The following is a 19212-nucleotide window of genomic DNA, read 5'->3' as shown; positions in this document are numbered from 1 at the left end:
TGTTCCTGGGCAAGGCACAGAGACTGTGGCATTATGGCTCCTGGAGGTGGCCCTGTGTTCCTGCTAAGCTTTACCCCTTGTCAGGTCACAGGACACAAGATCAATATACAAAAATCAACTGTGTTTCTAACACTAGCAGTGAAGAAGCCAAAAGCAAAATTAAGAAAATAACTCCATTTACAATAGCACCAAAAGGAATAAAATATTTGGGAATACATTTCACAAACTGAAAGTGTAAAACATTGTTAGCACCAGGTGCAGTGGCTCATGCCTGTAATCCCAGTGCTCTGGGAGGCTGAGGCAGGAGGATTGCTTCAGTCTCAGAGTTTGAGATCACCCTGGGCAACAGAGCAAGACCCCAACTCTGCAAAAAATTAAAAAGTTAGCCAGGTATGGTGGTGCATGCCTGTAGTCCCAGCTACTCAGGAGGTTGAGGTGGGAAGATCACTTGAGCCAGGGAGCTTGAGGTTGCAGTGAGCTATGATTGTACCACTGCACTCCAGCCTGGGTGACAGAGCAAGGCCTCATATCAAACAAAACAAAACAAACAAACAGAAAAAAACATTGTTGGAGCCGGACGAAGTGGCTCACGCCTGTAATCCCAGCACTTTGGGAGGCCGAGGCGGGTGGATCACGAGGTCAAGAGATCGAGACCATCCTGGTTAACATGGTGAAACCCTGTCTCTACTAAAAATACAGAAAATTAGCTGGGCATGGTGGCGCATGCCTGTAATCCCAGTTACTCAGGAGGTTGAGGCAGAAGAACTGCCTGAACCCAGGAGGCGGAGGTTGCAGTGAGCCGAGATCGCGCCAGTACACCCCAGCCTGGGTAACGAGCGAAACTCTGTCTCCAAAAAAAAAGAAAAAAAGAAAGGGCCGGGCGCGGTGGCTCAAGCCTGTAATCCCAGCACTTTGGGAGGCCGAGGTGGGTGGATCATGAGGTCAAGAGATCGAGACCATCCTGGTCAACATGTGAAACCCCGTCTCTACTAAAAATACAAAAAAACTAGCTGGGCGTGGTGGCGCGTGCCTGTAATCCCAGCTACTTAGGAGGCTGAGGCAGGAGAATTGCCTGAGCCCAGGAGGCGGAGGTTGCGATGAGCCGAGATCGCGCCATTGCACTCCAGCCTGGGTAACAAGAGCGAAACTCCGTCTCAAAAAAAAAAAAAAGAAAACATTGTTGGAAGAAATTAAAGGAAGGACAATGCAAAGACACCCCCAAAGGTCACATGCTATCTGATTCCATTTTTGTGAAACGCCCAGACTAGGCAGAAGTTGAGCGGTTACCAGGGCTCAGGGAGGGGGCTGGGGGCAGGCTGCAACTAGCGGGGATGGGGTTTCTTTTCGGTATGATGGAAACGTTCTAAAATTAATTACGTGATGGTCACACAACTCTGCAAATGTGCTAAAAACCATTCAAATGTATACTAAAATGATGACAAAACCCAAAACGCCTTGTCAGCCCAAATTTTCAGACTCAAAATCAAATCAAGATTTAGCAGGCCAAGGAAGGGCCCTCTCCTGTTGTGCCCCACATGCGCCGCCGTGCCTGGGCAGCAGGAGGCCTGCAGCAACCCTTCTTACTGTAATAGTTGTAAGAAGGAGTCAAGCCCCAGGGCGTCCGGCAGCCTGTTAGCAGGGCTGGTGCCTCTCCTGTAATAGACTGGTTATAAAAAACAAACTCAGGAGAGCCAGATCCTGCAGGATGCGGGGGTGAGCTGCCAGATGTTCCTTCTCCAAGGGAAACAATCAATTACATTTCCAAAGCATGGCAATATGCGGGAGAAGACTGGCAATTTAGATAGGTTTTCAAAGGTCAAATTCACAGTTCAGGTAATTTTTAGCAAGCTCTTCAAGCTGGCTCTCGACGCTGATGTTTTGGCCACAGATTGACTGCCCTTCCACACTCTGCTCCATGCAGAGCCCGAGCTAATGCTGAGGGGAGCCCGGGGGCTGGCCCAGACTGCCAGGCGGAAGTCGGAGCCTTGGATAATCCCTGCCACCGACCTGCCATTAGTGCTGGGCCTGGAGCCTGGCCCTCTCCAGAGCTGCAGACAGGCAGCGTGCTCCAGGGGCAGCCAAACTGGAGGGCCCTGTCACAGGCCCTGCTCCATGAAAACAAGGGTGGTCCTTTCTCATTCCTTCCAGAAACTCTCTTCTGCAACACAGGTTTCGACACAAGTTGCTGAATCATATCCAGAGCCCGACATCCGACGCATACCCAAAGGCTGTGGGCCTGTAGAGGATGCTGCACCAGTCTCTGAGGGACACGCATCACTCCAGGAGGAGGAGGTTTCCCCTCCTGCCGGCCTTTGCCCTTCTGTGAAGCCAGCAGGTGCCCTCTCTGAGGGTGCTTTCGCCTGACTCAGAGAGCCCCAACTGATGTCTGCGGGAAGTCTGCTTGCCCCTCAGGGAGCCCTGACTTAACCTGGGAAGGGACGGCAACAAAACCATGTGCATCAGATGTTGAGATGGAGCTGGAGCTGGGGTCCGTGCATGGACGGCGCTGGTGCAGGGTGGGGAGGAGGCCCAGCCATGCGGAGGGCAAGGAGGGATGCCCAATGCACGGAGGACATTCCAGTGAATGCCACTCATCTTCAGCTCTGCCCGCGGAGGGCCAGGAGTAGGGCTACGCCTGAGGCAGCGAGACTGCGGTGCACGTCGAACACTCAGACCTTGGCTTCTAAAGACTGTGCTCCATGAAGAAACCAGTGCCCACCTGAGAATGCGGATTCCAGGGCTGCGATGAGAAAAGCTGAGCCAGAAGGCTCTTGTGACAAAGCAAAGGAAGTGCTCAAAAGAACAATGGGGACCTGCCTGACAAGGCTCCCACTGGCCGAATCTGGGACAATCTGAACATTAAATCAAAACAGGTAACCACAGACGGTCACCCAATGACGCCGACAGGAGCTTTTCCACCCATGTTGACACAATCAGTCAAGGAACAAACGTGGGGAGAAGAGCAAGCTCCTCCTTCCAGTGAACGCCACTAATCGACATGGAAGGGATGGTGCTCAGAAAATCCCACAGGTGGTACACGCCTGTAATCCCAGCTACTTGGGAGGCTGAGGCACAAGAATTGCTTGCTAACCCAGGAAGCGGAGGGTGCAGTGAACCGAGATTGTGCTGTTGCACTCCAGCCTGGGCAATGGAGCGAGACTCTGTCTCAAGGGAAAAAAAAAAAGGGGGAGAATCCCATGGGGCAGTCGTCAGCGGGAAATGTCACCCAGAAGACAGGACTGGGCACAAGCACTGGAGGGCAGGAGTGCGATGAGGGACTGGAGGTCCCGGAGTCTCTCTCAGAAACCATCTAGCACAAAAGGGAAAGGAGCTGTGCAGTGGCGAAACCTGGCAGCCAGCACCGGATCAAGCACCACAGCTACCCCACTGGTGAGGGGACAAGTGAGCACTGTGCATCACTTCTGCGATGTGTGCGTTGCTTCGGTGGCGTTCTCATCCAAGACGCCACACCTGGGTCTCACCTCCAAGACACACTGCACAGGCCCCAACTGAAAGACTTCTACCAAACAGGTGACTTGTAATCCTCGAGGTCCTAAAAGTCAAGGGAAGCCTGAGGACCCTTCCCGATGAAAGTGGAGGTATGTAAGGTATGATCAAGGTCCAATTCCTTTTTTCTAATGGACTCATGGGGCTAACTGGAGAAAGCTAAATGGGATCTCCAGATAAAAGAAACAGAAAAACACTTCATAGTTCTTCTGTAAGTGTTAAAGCTTTTCAAAATTAAAGCTAAAAAACAGAATGCCGGCAGGCGCAAGGATATGAGGTTTGCTTTGCAGAAGTGATGTGAGGCTAACATGACTGCCTCCCATGCATAAGGGCACTGGGGCTTTAAACTATGGCCATGTTGGGGCCTGTGAAACAGCTGCCCTGCTCCTAAGGCTGGAGGGGAAAGTTCTGTGGGGAGAGAGACAGGAGGGAGGCCGTCGCTCACAAACCACCTAAGTGATCATGAGATTTGAATAGAGCTAAACGGCACAAATGGGTCCAGACACACAGCTTTAGTAACTGATCAGCTAAGCAGAAACTGCCTCACGGCGGTAGGCTCCACCCCCCATCCAGACCACCACCTGCTGATGACACCCCAGGAATAACCAAGATCATGCCCTTCCTGAGGACCCTGAAACAGCAAGCCCCTCTGCAGGGTGAGACCAGGTGGTGGCTCAAAACAGTTTGTTAAGAGTCAAAATGACTGTTGGTGAAACGGGGCCATCAACTCAATGCTGAGAGTTATAAAAACCCGCCTCTTCCCTTGACACCGACATCACGCCAGCAGCTAACTTATCTCACAATGCTTTTGAAGTCGGCAATGAATTTATATAAGGTAGGTTGGGTTACAGAATTCAGGTTGTTAAACTTGCTCATTAAATCTTTTATGAGGAATTTCAGCCACGTGGGAGAAACTTTCAGGAAACTTTGGAGCCGGTTCTCCAGTAAAGGACAAAAAGGCAGGCTCCATATTCTTCACGGAGCGGGAGCAGCTTTCCTTAAAGTTTTAAAGCTGTGATTAAACAAATTTATCTGGCTAGATCTAAGCAATGCTAATTAATGTGAGAATTTAATGCACAGAAAAGGGGTCTGGAAAAATCACTAACTTCACAGGTGTTACCTTTGGGATGGCAGGGTGAGTGGGGAAGGGGCAGGGATTCTTTTTACTTGCTGTATTTCTGATTTACGTTAAAAAAAAAAAAAAAAAATTGGCGGGGCGCAGTGGCTCACGCCTGTAATCCCAGCACTTTGGGAGGCTGAGGCAGGTGGATCACGAGGTCAAGAGATCGAGACCATCCTGGTCAACATAGTGAAACCCCGTCTCTACTAAAAATACAAAAAATTAGCTGGGCATGGTGGCACGTGCCTGTAATCCCAGCTACTCAGGAGGCTGAGGCAGGAGAATTGCCTGAACCCAGGAGGCAGAGGTTGCAGTGAGCCGAGATCGCGCCATTGCACTCCAGCTTGGGTAACAAGAGTGAAACTCCGTCTCAAAAAAAAATAATAAATAAAATAAAATTATGAGCCAGGTGTGGTGGCTCACGCCTGTAATCCCAGCCCTTTGGGAGGCCAAGGTGGGCAGATCACCTGAGGTCAGGAGTTCAAGACCAGCCTGGCCAACAAGTGAAACCCCGCCTCTACTAAAAAATACAGAATTACTCTGGTGTTGTGGTGTCCGACTGTAATCCCAGCTACTGGGGAGGCTGAGGCAGGAGAATCCCTTGAACCTAGGAGGCGGAGGTTGCAGTGAACTGAATCACACCATTGCACTCCAGTCTGGGCAAAAAGAGTGAAACTCCATCTCAAAAAAACAAAACAAATAACCCCCCCCCATTATGAATGCATTACTCGTACAAAATTTTGGAAAATGAGTAATACATTACCTCACAGGTTGTTTTAAGGGACCTAAAGCTCCATGCAAGCAGGCTCTGCTTACAGAAACAGAAACTTAAGGGGTTCTGAAGCCTCATCTCATGTGAGATCCCCAAACTATGAGCTGAAGAACTGGGGGTAAATTTTCTTTTTCTTTTTTTTTTTTTTTTTGAGACGGAGTTTCGCTCTTGTTACCCAGGCTGGAGTGCAATGGCGCGATCTCGGCTCACCGCAACCTCCGCCTCCTGGGTTCAGGCAATTCTCCTGCCTCAGCCTCCTGAGTAGCTGGGATGACAGGCATGCGCCACCATGCCCAGCTAATTTTTTGTATTTTTAGTACAAAGTCAACTTGGGGTTTCACCAAGTTGACCAGGATGGTCTCGATCTCTTGACCTCGTGATCCACCCGCCTCAGTCTCCCAAAGTGCTGGGATTACAGGCTTGAGCCACTGTGCCCGGCGGAAAAATTTAACAGCTGAAAAAGAACTGACTTTAAATGCCTGGTGAAATCTGATTTTCCAACACCAACTGCTTTTCCTCCCAGGAGAACCCCTAGGCTGGGTGGGAAGGCAGAGGGGCAGGGGGTCACCTCACTCTGAGTTGGAATGGCCTGCAGATGGCTTGCAGAAGCTTGATGGCATAAAACATTGTTTTTTGATATTGTCAGCAAGGAGGTGCAGGTGGGGGAGGGAACAGGAGGAAAAATAGCATGAATGGGTGGGGTAGATCCATAGAGATCACCTCTTCCACCTGAGGGGTGGATTCTCATGTCCCAGGAGAGGAGACAGGACAGCAAGCGAACAGGGCATTCAGTCTTTCCCCAGAAAAGCAAACCCCAAGACTCTCTGCGGCACTATGAGGGTCTCCAGCTCAACGGCCTTCATCTGTCTGGTGACTACAAGTCAACTCTGGTCTACTGGGATACTCCCTTGTCCCTGCACTGCTGCGGGGGCAGCAGATAGGGCAGGGCAGAGCAGGGAGTTGCCGGATGCTCCAGGCCACGTGGGAGCCCTGACTCCTTCTCAACTGTCGAGGCTTGCCCATGGGGTTCCCCTCCCTCACCTAAGATCTTACTTCACTAGGGCAACTGCTTCCCAGGGTGTGGGCCGGCCAACAAGTTTCCACAAATGAAGCGGAATTCGGAGGTGAAGAACTCACTCTATGCAGAGTGGAACCAAAGACATCACTATCCAAATGACTGGTGCCCTCACACCTCCAGTTACCCTGAAGATCAAGAGCTGAGTGTCTCCTGGGGGCCGCCATGCTGGACGGGAGGTGATTTAGGTAGGCCAGGAGAGAAGAATGATTGGCAGCCCCTCGCCTCTTTAGCCTACATTCACAGCCCAACACCCACTCTTCTCCACACTGGTTATTGACGCAACAAGTGTGGTTCAGCAGTGGGCAGTGATGGGGAAGGAATAAAATCAACAAGCAGGTGAAGCTCCTTCATTCCACAGAACACTTGTCCAAGGGCGCAGAGATCCTTAAATAAAGGACGTCAACTGCAGCCTGGACTGCAGGCCATCCAACAGTTCCGCAATATCAGGTCAGCAGATGACAGCGTAACAGCACAGGAGAACCTAACGCAGCCGTGCAAAAGGACGTGGCCGCGTCCAAAATCAACACGAGCAGAAAGGGGTAGGAAAGCGAGTGTGTGGAGGGGTGACTTCGGAAGAACGCTGGCTTCCGAGGCTATGCGTTTCTATTAGCACATGCGTGACTTCAGTAAGCAGAAACAACTTGACATCCTGAAGGTTCATGACTGTAAAATGATTTACATGGAATGGATTTCAGTTAGGTAACTGGAGAACTTCTCCAAACTCTCGTGTCTCTCCATGTTGGTGCTACAGACAGCTAAGACGGAGGTCACCAGACAATGCCTGTGGTGGCGTTTACCCTCAGATCTTCAGGGGTGTCCCCATGGCAGGAGGCCGGGCTCTGAGTGTCCCACTAAGTAGCAGTGATGGCGCTGTCTGTCCCCTGAACCTCTCTCCTGCACCAGCCTGTGTATGTGTCCACACTCCAACCTCCATGCCTGTGCTCGGACCGGACCTCACGTCCAGGGCCTCCAAGCCCTTTAGCCTGCCCTGCTCCACAGTCTGAGCCAGGACCACCCTTCCTTCCAGGCCCCTGCAAGCTCCTGTCTTCTGGGAGTTCACAGCAGCACACGCGGGCCTCTGCTGGGGCCTCCTGGCTTGCTGGTTACCGTGTGTGTGCACATGCATGCGCATGTCTGGGCGACCGCACTGGACTGCCCGTGCTGGGCACGCAGCTGAAGGGTCAGAACACCCCACCCCTATACCCCCAGTCTGTGCCCAGCCTTGGAAAAAAATGTCATTAACAGAGGCCCCAACAGGGCCCTCAGCAGTCAACCCCTTTCCTCCATCTCAGAGGGACGATCTCTCCAGTCTTCCTCAGGCCATACTTCTCGCCATGCCATCAGTGTTGCTGATTCTAGACAGCGACACCTGGTGCTGCACTCTGGCAAGCTCTCACCTCACTGACCGAGCCCAAGCCTCAGATCAACTCTAACTGGAGCCAGGCAGGAAGGACACAGCGGAGGACACGTGGTGCTGAGGGAAACGGTGGCTTTGTAAGCATAAACGCTTTCACCATTTGGTAAGTTTGCATATTTTACCTGACTGTGAGGGTGGGAACTGGGTTAAAGAGGACGTTCTTTCTCGCTTGACGGGAGGGCAGTAATTTCCATCTTCTCGATCAGAATCTACGGAAAACGATGAGAAGAGGAGGAGAAAAATCAGGTCGCTTCCGTTTTTACAACAACCGAAGAAGGTCAAAGGTGTCAGAGAGCTCCTTACCTTCTCCGCCTTCAGGACTGGAGCCGCCAGCTGACCTCTGAAACAAGGAGCACACAGCCAGGGTCAGAGGGCATTAGGCTCAAGGCAACCGAGCAACTCTTGGCTCCGTAAAAAATATCCCAACATGCACCGCGGGCAGCTAACTCCCGGAGCCCAGCACCTGAATCTGAGCCAGGATTTCAGCCTGAAGCTCAAAAACCCCCTGATGAACCTCTGCACCCGGCTTCACAAACGCATGCCAAGGAATCCTCTTAGTGGCTGGGAAAGCACCCACAGCACCCAGATCAGTTTCTTGTTTCTCCACAGGTTACGCTAACTAGCCCGCCACCCCCAAACTCAAACAGAGCTGAACCTCCTCCAAACCCTGTGAATCCTGCCAAGAGCTGAAAAGCGACCCTCTCTACCCTTGAGGGCAGCGGAATTGTGTAAAACGGTCTTGTCGCACTGGATAGAGTGGTTTCCCTTCCTTGCCCTGGAACATTCTACCGAGCACATCCCTGTCTCAAGGTGGGCCGTTATTCCCCGAGCAAGTGAGAGCTTGGATGTTCTGGACCAAAGCCTGCTTGTGAGGCGTTTAGAACAGAACCATCAAAGACAAAGCCAAGTCACAGGCTGAGGGGAGGGGCCTGAAGAATTCCCTATTCCACAACCTTCAGCTTTAGAGTGTGAACAACTAGCAACCAAGACTTAAAATGGGTTCGTGACCAGCCTGACCAACATGGTGAAACCCTGTCTCTACTAAAAAGACAAAAAAAAAAAAAGTAGCTGGGCGTGGTGGTGCACGCCTGTAGTCCCAGCTGCAGGCTGAGGCACAAGCATCGAGTGAGCCCAGGAGGCAGAGATTGCAGTGAGCTGAGATCAAGCCACTGCACTCCAGCCTGAGTGAAACTCTGTCTAAAAATAAATAAATAAATGAAAACGAAAAAACACACCACTTAAAATGGGCTTGGTGCAGTGAGGCTGAGGCGGAAGGATTTCTTGGGCTCAGGAGTTTGAGACCAGCCTGGGAAACATGGCGAGACTCTGTATTTACAAAAAACCCAATCACACAAAAATCAGCTGGGCATGGGAGTGAATGTTTGTAGCTGCGGCTCCCCGGGAGGTGGAAGCAGGAAGATCACTTGAGCCCGGGAGTCTGAGACTGCAATGAGCTATGATCGTGCCACTGCACTCCAGCCTGAAGGACACATCTCATCTCAAACAAACAAAACCCAAATTTAAAATGAGTAGTGGTGACCCTCTCCCCCAGCACAATCTCTCATTTATGTCCCGTCTCAGAATTTGGCTGCCAGAAGCACAGTGACCAGTGAGTGCCACTCCTCCCAGCATACTCCCTGCAAGAGCAAGCAGAAAAACCAATTTTCTTATTTTCCAAACTGCTCCTTAGAGGTCAAGTTTAGCCAAATGAGGCCCGCGTGCCTTGACGAGCTGCCCGGGCTTACGGCGGGGGGTGGGGGTGGGTGGGGTGCTTACGGGAGATGATGCCTGTGAAAGTGCTTTGCAGACTGCAGAGTGGTCTGGGAAAGCAAACAGCAATAAATAAGACCAAAAAGCACAGGAGCCGAGGGAGACCCTTCTAAAGTTGGGGCGGCGCATTTTCCCATAAAGGGCCAGACGGTCGGTACTGCTGGCTTTGTGGGCCACATTTGGTCTTTGTCATATAGTTCTTTGTTTTTGCTTTTATAATCCTTTAAAAAATGTAAACACCATCTTAGCTTACAGGCCCAGGGCTGGAATGTGTGGCAGTGAGAGCCCAGAGAAGGTAGGACATTTACCTGAAGTCACACAGCCCACTCACGACGGTAAGTAAAATCCTAACCTGGACTCTATCCTCCTGTGTGAGCTGACAACATGGGTTTGTGTCAGCTTATTCTGATCCTGGGAGTCGTGTCACTGGTCCTCACAATAGGAGCCCGCTTGGCATTTGTTCAACAAAAAGACACTGCATCCTAGGCCCCCTGCAGGCCATGGAGAAGCTGGAGACCTGAGTCCAGACTTACGGGGGGGAGCTGGTCTCTGAGCTCCCTTGTCTCCTCACCCCTGCATGGGATGTCTGAGCGTCTTGCTTGATGCCTGTGTTCCAGGAGGGCTTTGGAAATGGTCCCAGGGAACTGTGCGAGTGAGGGCTGATTATCACTATCCCCACGAGATGACATCATCAAAATGTGTGGGAAACACAAAATCCTTGTAACACAACACTGGGTTGTATTAGTCACTGAGGCAACTGTGAAAATACTGGAGTCCAAAACGAAATGCCGTCAAGCAGGCTGGCCCTAGAGTCAGCAACAACTGCAGCCGGACAAGGGCACGAGGGGTGCAGAGGTTGCTTAGTTCCTGCCGCCTCCTGACAGCTGGAAGAACTGTCAGTTTATTTGAGCTCTGCCATTTTCTAGGGGTGAAACCATACCTTGTCCAGGCTTCAGCCTTCTCACCTGGAAAATAGGGATGCTACTGCCTCCCTCACAGGGGCATGAGGTGATAGGCGGGGCAGGTAAGATGCTCAGCCTGGTTCCCTGTGCACTGGGAGCAGATGATTACAATGCTCAAGACCCACACCTGATGAAGCCAAACTCACTTTAGCACTCTGGGCAGGCTTGAACCAGGAGTCAGGGGTGTGGAGTGACTCCTGGGTGCGGCTAGGCCAGGGGTCTGGATTGGGGGTGACCTTTCTAGAAACACCAGAGCCTGGGGTTGCATCTGACACTACTGAGCTGTCACCAGCTTGTCACCCCTGCTCTTGGGTAACATCAGCGGGGTGGGTATAGGCTCCAGCTATCACTCATCCTCATACTCAGCAAGCAAAGGTGAGATAAACACAGAACCAGCATCTGCCCACTGGGTTGCCAAAGCCTTCGCTCATGCAGCCCAGCCTTGGCGTCCCATGCCCGGGCCAGCTACATCAGCCTCCTAGCACAGGCAGCTCTGAGAAATGACAGCTGGCACAGCCTCCTTTCCCTTGGGGTAACTCATGCCCTCCAGAGCCCTGCAGGCTGGCTTTGGCCTCCAAATGCTCTGTGCAGGTTCCTGTCTGAGGCCAGCCGCCTCTGCACAGCCCAGTCTCCTCGGACGCAGCACTGCTCGCCTCACCTCTGCCTTCCCTGGCCTCACCTGTCCTCCCACCCGTTCCTAACAGCAGGCCCAGGCCATCCCCAGGCCCAAGTCCTATCCTGTGGCTCTAGGCTTTTCTCTTCCCTTTTAATCCAATGAGCATTTCAACTGTACCAAAATCTTTACACGATGGCCTCCCTGGTCCTGGGTGACACGTCCCTTCCTGAATGACTTCTGGGACCAGGAGATGGCCACACTCTCCTTGGCCTCTGTAGACAACCTGCTCTCTCATCCAGTGATGCCCTCCTTTTCCCTCAGGCGAGAACAAACCCCTTGGTGAGATGACCTCTAGGCCCCTTAGACTCTTCCTCTGTGGCTTATTCTGATCCTGGGAGTCGTGTCACTGGTCCTCACAATAGGAGCCCTCTTGGCATTTGTTCAACAAAAAGACACCGCATCCTAGGCCCCCTGCAGGCCATGGAGAAGCTGGAGGAGACCCGAGTCCAGCCTTACGGGGGGGGGGGGGGAGCTGGTCTCCGAGCTCCCTTGTCTCCTCACCCCTGCATGGGATGTTTCCCCCGCCACCTGCAAGTCTAACTCTTTGATCTGGTTATCCAGGTTAATTTCCACGTGTCAATTTCCTAGTTTCCCTGTTTTTGATTTACAATTTTATCTCCTTGTGGTTGGAGTACTTACTCTGTATTTCTTTTTTTTTTTTTTTGAGATGGAGTTTCGCTCTTGTTACCCAGGCTGGAGTGCAATGGCGCGATCTCGGCTCACCACAACCTCCGCCTCCTGGGTTCAGGCAATTCTCCTGCCTCAGCCTCCTGAGTAGCTTGGATTACAGGCATGTGCCACCATGCCCAGCTACTTTTTTGTATTTTTAGTAGAGACGGGGTTTCACCATGTTGACCAGAATGGTGTCGATCTCTTGACCTTGTGATCCACCCGCCTCAGCCTCCCAAAGTGCTGGGATTACAGGCTTGAGCCACCGCGCCCGGCCTTTTACTCTGTATTTCAATCCTTTTACATTGGAGGTGGGTTCTGTGACCTACAAACAGTCTCCCATGCAGCCCTTTCCATGTCCACTTGAGAACGACGTGCACCCCGCTATGTGGGTGGGGAGTTCTACACGTCTGTTAGGTCTGGTTGGCTGGTAGTGCTGTTCAAGTCCCGTTTCCTTACCGATCTTGTCTAGATGTTCTATCCATTACTCAAAGTGGGGTACTGCAGTCTCCAACTCTTAGGGTTGACTCGACTTCCTCCCTTCAGTTTTGTCCGTGCTTGCTTTGCATCTTTGGGGGCTCTTTTCACGCTACACCACACCTCTCAGGGATCGTGGATGCTATGGATGCTCTCCCCAGAGCAGCATGTCCAGGTCAAGAGTGAGGCTCGAGGCTCCAGAGCAGCCCTGGAACATCGTGGTACTCCCAGGTATTCTGGATTCATCCTTCCTTTCACCCATCACCTCCAACCTGTCAGCAAGTCCCGTTAGCTCTAGCCCCTTGAGAATATACCCTTCCATCCTGCCTTAGTGACCTCCTCAAGCACGGGGTCCCCTCGGCCACCAGGCTCTGGCCATGTGGCCTCCTGTTATCTGAACATGTTGACTGCTTCTGCCTCAGAGTGCTGCTCTGCCAGGGCATAAGCACCCTCCCTCCAGGTCCTCGCGTGTCTAAGATGCTATGAGCGTCACCTCCAGGGTAGGCATGCACTTACTCCCTATCCCCACAGCCCCTCATGAGCCCTCTCTGGAGCTACTCTGTTTTGTTCTATCACAGAGGGAAATGATCTCAGGGGTGTCTCCTACAACACAGTTCATCCACCCAACACCAGGACACCCTGCACAGAAGGTGCTTGCTGAGGACTTGCTGCATGGGTGGAGTCTGTGTCCCCCCATGATGTCCCCTTCAGTGACCCTGAGAACAGGTGCCTAGGCAGGCAAGATTCAGATGCTGCCTGACCCCTAACCTCAGGAGACCCTCAAATCCGTGCCCCAAATCTCTTCTCTTGGTCCTGGAAAGGCTAGGAAGCCAAGGCCTGGGAAGGAGAACATAGGAAGATTCCAACCCCGGGGGAACCTCTTGCCAGCAGCTCTCCACTAAGAGCCAGAGGAGGGAAGCAAGAAAACAGAGTGCGTACCTGTGGACAAGCTGGCTCTTCTAGAACTCCTAACCCGCTGCCCACCTGAGGCGCCGCCTGCCCTCTGCCCTCGTCCAGGCCTCCCTACCCTGTACCTTGCTGGGATGGAGGGCCTCTCCTCTCAGGAGACGTTGGAGCTTGCTGTCCAGCTAGCTCATGCTGTCTTCCCCAAGGCAAACAAAGGTTTGGGGTGCAGGAAGCCCCTTTAAGCCACCCAGCCCCGCACACGGCCAATGTCAGCTTCCCAAACATTAAAGCTCCACAGACATTTTCCATTTCCCAGACTCGGCAGCCCAGGAGTCTGGACATGTTTGGTGTCAAGGCAGTCTGGGGCCACCCCTCATCCCAAACAAGGAAGGGGTCCTCAGAGGTTGGTCCTGAACAATGTCTGGGACACACTTGGGATCAGGCCCAGAGGTCTGCAACCAGAGCTCAGGAGGATTTTAAAAGCAAGCTCCAGGCTGGGCGCGGTGGGTCACGGCTGTAATCCTAGCACTTTGGGAGGCTTAGGCAGGTAAATCACCTGAGATCAGGGGTTCGAGACCAGCCTGTGCAACACAGCAAAACCCCGTCTCTGCTAAAAATACAAAAATTAGCCAGGTGTGGTGGTGCATGCATGCCTGTAATCTCAGCTACTCAGCAGGCTGAGCCAGGAGAATCACCTGAACCCAGGAGGCAGAGGTTTCAGTGAGCCAAGACTGCGCCACTGTACTCCAGCCTGGGCAACAGAGTGAGACTCTGGCTCAAAAAAACAAAAACAAAAGAGCAGGCTCCAAGGACTCGAGCTTACTGGGGAGGAGCGAGGACAGAAGCTGGACATGAGAGCCTCATTTCCTCCTCCTCCTCCTCCTCCGCATTTCCCAAACTAGATCCACTGCCTGCGAGCGGCAGGACTTCAGGACGACACCTGGGAATGCTGGGTCAGCACCCATTTCAACACCTGTGATGACAACATCCCAGATTAATAATAATGAGAAAAGATGAAGACGCCCTCCAGCGGCTCTGGCTGCAGGCTGGCCAGAGTGCTGATCATGCGCCCCTGCCGGCAGGGTGGCGGCTGACCTCGCAGCAAGCTCCCATCAGGAGCCACAGGGACCTTGTGGGAAGTAGCTCAATTCTGTGAGGCATGTGAGTCCCTGTTGCTAAGTACAAGACAAGGGGGCACATCCCATCTGGAATGGGAATGCAGGGGTGGGAAGCGTTGGTTCTTTGCATAAGGAATGAAACAGTGAAAATCGTGGTTATCACATTTATTAAGAATTGCCCTGTTCAAAACACGCGGCTCTTGTGAGACTGCCTGGTGTGGCCTCAAGGAGGACACGGGTGCCAAGGTGGCCCAAGAAAGGGGACAGCGCTTTCAGAAGCCGACCCGATGGATACAAAGACAAGGAGGAAACAGGAAGGAATGGAACCGTCTACCCGGTCCCCTGAGAAAGTCCAGAAAGCAAGGCCACCTCAGATAAAGTCCCTCTAGAAAACCATGGCAACCATGTGGTCTACCAGGACCTCAGTGAGTCTGACAAGTTAGAAAATCTGGCTGGTCATGGCTGGATGCCTGGGATGCAAAAGAAATTGTGGGCCAGTTCAGTGCTTTTTATTCTGTGACTGACACGACCAGCTCAGAAATTCTTGTCAAACAGGCAGGCCCTGAGATAACCAAGGGAGAGGCGGCTTCCGCAGGTCTGAGTGTAGAGGGGTGCTGAGGGCCAAGTCCTGTGCAGGGGCTGGAAGGTGGGGGGCAGCTGTCTGGCCAGAGGGACTCATTCCAGAACCTTCTTAAGCTCCCTGGTGGGTCTAATAAACATGTCTGAGGCTCCGCAGGGCCTTGGCAGGGAGCTTCAGTCCAGTACAATTCCAGCAGGCTCAGAGTGAGTGCCTAGAGCTGCCTGCTTTCTCTGGATCAAACAGAGAACTTAACTGGGATGTGGTTTCGTCTTCTTCAGACTGTCTTCTGAGAGCCAGGGAGTCTGATATATAGAGACTTTTTCCTGGTACTGAGTCTTCCATGGCCAGGGTTCTGAAGAGACTGAAAGATGATAAGGGCCCTTTATAAGCAACAGCAAGCCACTATTTATCACCAAGAACTCTCAGCTTTACATTCCCCACAAGGGACTGTGGAATAAAGCCAACTAGACGTGATGGATGAGACCTGCTGGGTAACAAGGGGGCGGTTTCCTGAATTCCAGTGTGATACACAGTGAGACCCAAATTTCTTCTGATGCAAATGAAAACAGTCTAAGTTCATCAAAGAAAACTCTCAGGTCAAGCAGCGGCTGGGGTTGAGTTTCAGCTGACTTGATCTATGGCTTAACTAACCTAAAATAAAGTCTATTTTGCTCTGGGCTCTGAGAAGGCCCAATTAGTAGAGAAAGCCAATTAATGGGAGCCCTCAGCAACCAGCCAGGGTATTGGTATTCTCTGCAGACAGCCTGAGGGAAGGAGCCCTGGACAGCTCAGAGCTGTCACAAGTGGCTTCTGAGAGTGGGGATCCGAAAGTTGCGAATGCTAAAACTGCAAGGAGCATGTAACAGGCGTGGCCACCAGTGCTATACTGGAACATTTACACAGATCCCTGCAGCCCCCAATCCTGGCTGTCCCACGGTGACTACAAGCTCATCCCAAGGCTCTCTGCCATACAGGTTCACCTTTCACTTGCCGGTGTGGGGGACTACTTGAATTTCTCAGGATCACAGCCTCAGACCCAAAGTCCCTAAGAATCAGGATGCTGAGATCTACCTGGGCCAGCCAGGACCCAGAGATGAATACCTGTACGAGGTGAGGCCCCTCCGGACACTCCAGCATGGGTTCTGTGAGAAGTTCGCAGGGCACCGAACAGCCTGTGTGCTCTCAAAGAGCACCTGCTGCCACAACAGTTCTGTGATCCACTTGTCTGTTTGCTACTCTCATTCCAGAACCTGTCACCTCTGCAGCTGGGGAGTCTTATGTGGGCCACATTTTTCAAACCCAGGCACCTCTAGGGTAGACCCTAAAAACAAACTATCTGTTCGCAGAGAGCTGAAGATAGAAACATTAGAACACCATCTCCTGTGCTCTCAAAGACCAGAGGCGCAGAAACTCACCACACCTGACTCAGGAGAAGTTTCCAGCAGCTGCTCTGCCAACAAAAGAAAGGCGCAGCCACCTCCTAACTCTCGCTCTGGCAGCTGTCACATGCGTTCGTGGGAGGGCTGTGCTCCCAGGGCACTGTGGGACAAGTGCCTCCTGGCTGGACTCCTTTCCGTGGATCCCATGTCTCAATACCCCAAACCTACTTCTGCACCACAAAGGCCACTACTGCCGATTCCCCGCCTAGCCGCTGGCATGGATGGAGAAGCAACAGCCTCTGTTGCTTCTTTTTCCATCACACACTGACTCTTCCAAAATGTTAACACAAGACTCCAACCCACCCGTGGCCGAACAGTGCTTCTCGAGTGTCCTGGGGTTTGGTGGCTGTAGCTGAATGTCAATAGTGTCCTTAAAAAGGGGGAGACTGGTGTGTGCTAGAAGGAATCACTGAGGTCTGGGGTAAGGTTTGGGACTGTGCCAGGCTGGAAGGCTGCCTGGTGCTCAGGCAGGTAGTAGAGCTGGGTCCCTTCTTTTCTTGTTAAGAGTCCTTTTTCCCTGTCCTGAGAATAGGGGTCTTCTGTCATGAGTTACCTAGAGGATGGAGTTTTCAATCCTGAATGTAGGATAATGTTTACCTTTCCCAATTTATCAAACTTCAAAAACCAAAGACATTTCTTGTTCTTGAGAGTTCACAGTCTTCTCCACCTATAATCTTCAAAAGGCTTCTTAATACAAAGATAAAGGGCTCAGGGGATTCCTTCTGGGTTCAAAGGAAGAGTCTTTTCTTCTTCCTGCTTTGATTGAAGACAATCAGTTCACCGCCTTAACCACAGTCCAAACACAATCAGTCTTGCAAAGCAATCTGTGTTGGAGAGCGCCTCTTCCTAGATATCAAAGGAAGCCTTAGCTTCTTGGGTTTCTAAGACACTAAACTTCAATGCCCGCATTCAGGGAAACAAGAAAGAAAAATGGAAGGAGGGTGAAGGGGTCAGATCAGGTTTGGAAGGTTCTACTTCACATGACTGAATTCCTCCTGACCCCTCATGTCTTTTTTGGGAAATAGGATTCACCTCTTGCTGTGGGTATATATTCCCCCAATTTAGAAAAGAGTAAAAAGGGACTTGATCTTCCCTGACTTTTCAGCAGCACAAATTAAAGGGAGTTGGAAGAAATCCCTGTCATTTTTTTTTTTTTTTTTTGAGACGGAGCCTCACTCTGTTGCCAAGGCTGGAGTACAGTGGCACGATCTCAGCTCACCACAACCTCCACCTCCTGGGTTCAAGTGATTCTCCTGCCTCAGCCTCCCGAGTAGCTGGGATTACAGGCATGCGCCACCACGCCCAGCTAATTTTTGTGTTTTTAGTAGAAACGGGGTTTTCACCATGTTGGCCAGGTTTGTCTCGAACTCCTGACCTCAGGTGATCCACCCGCCTCGGCCTCCCAAAGTGCTGGGATTACAGACGTAAGCCACTGCGCCCAGCCTCCTTGTCATCTTTTAAGATACCATCAGCCTATTACAATGAGCTAGGGCCAGGATCTGAGGGACCCGAGGGGAAAGGGGCCGGTCTGGGTTGGCGTCTCCTTGGGCAATAGGAGTGCCAAGTAGGTGTGGACTTACCCCTGCCAGTTCTCGCGGAAAAGGAGGAAGCTGGGCTTCAGGAGCGGGAGGCGGAGGAGTGCTGGCTGAGGCGCCAGCAGGGGCAGGAGGTTCTAGGGCATGCTCGCCAGCTGACTCGGGGTGACCCGTGCCATGGTGGGGGGCCTCAGCCTCCCCCCGAGGCTCCTCTCCCGAATCCGACAAGTCTTTTTGCTCTGCAGGGGACTGGGAGCACAAAAGACAATTTTCCTTCAATGTGAATAAAGGCTGCACCAGACAGCAGGGAGGGCGGGCAGGGGTCAGAGGCTGGAGATGGCTCGGCCTGCAGCAGCTCCTGTGCCTGAAAGGACGGTGGGGAGAGCAGGCACTTGCTGCTGGGCTCTGCTCAATAAAACTGGCTCTCACGGCTGACGAAAAGGAAAGTCAGTGGGACTGGGTGCCATGTGACTTTGCAAGGAGCTTGGCGGTGTGTGAGAAGCAGGACCCTTGTTTCCAAAACTACAGTCTGCCTGACAAGGAGCTACTCAGCTTATGGGCCTTGGTGATCAAGGAACACAGATGATCATGCAAAAGATTTAAATTCCTTTAGTATCTCAGAAATACTGAAGTGGGGGAGTTGGCCATCAGCACCATTTCTGTGCTTTAGGAAAGGGGAAGGTGGGGCTGGAATCCTACAGTTAGGGAGAAACCAGGGAGGCGTGGGTCAAGGGCTTCTGTTTCTCACTACAGTTCTTCTGGCACTTTCCATTTGTTCTGCTTACACCCAGGATGCACAAAGTGCTTTCCCACCTCAGTGAGTGCAGGTGTGGGGTGACACAGACACCAAGAGCTGGTTTTTGCATCAGCGGTAGGTGGGTAGTTCAGATGGAGGAGAGGGGCACATCCGCAGAGCCCTTGGGCCTAGGATTCTCCCAGGTGCATTCCTCAATACCCTGGGCAAGGGCTCATTGGAGAGCAGCCGGTTCTGGAGTCTTCCTCCCCACAGTACAACACCCGGCATCCTTTAAGGTGGTTCTTGGGACTCCGGCAGGGCTTCGATGGGCTGAGAGCTCTGTGGCCATAACTCCAAGACTCTTTTCTTGAGAAACAGGTTATACACCTGGCGTCCTAAAACAGACAGGTTCCAGTCCCCAAACCTCCCTCTTGGCATTGTCCAATGACA

The 19212-nt window shown here is 52.1% G+C and overlaps 1 protein-coding gene across 4 annotated transcripts in view; it reads right to left on the bottom strand.

Moving 5' to 3' along the window:
• Positions 1 to 19212, bottom strand: part of RANBP3 (RAN binding protein 3) — a 63354-nt gene that overhangs the window by 18806 nt on the left and 25336 nt on the right. For 2 of the 4 annotated variants that reach the window (XM_074384745.1, XM_003938845.3), the window contains exons 3-5: positions 18072 to 18275; positions 8198 to 8234; positions 8017 to 8103 (exon numbers count right to left, since the gene is read on the bottom strand). In XM_074384745.1, coding sequence (XP_074240846.1) covers positions 8017 to 8103; positions 8198 to 8234; positions 18072 to 18275 — 328 coding nt within the window. The remainder of the gene's footprint in view (positions 1 to 8016; positions 8104 to 8197; positions 8235 to 18071; positions 18276 to 19212) is intronic. The other 2 variants (XM_074384746.1, XM_003938844.3) reach the window with 1 other exon arrangement.

The sequence above is a fragment of the Saimiri boliviensis genome, chromosome 14, assembly GCF_048565385.1.
Source record: "Saimiri boliviensis isolate mSaiBol1 chromosome 14, mSaiBol1.pri, whole genome shotgun sequence".
NCBI lineage: Eukaryota > Metazoa > Chordata > Mammalia > Primates > Cebidae > Saimiri > Saimiri boliviensis.
This window is presented reverse-complemented; position numbering and strand designations above follow the sequence as displayed.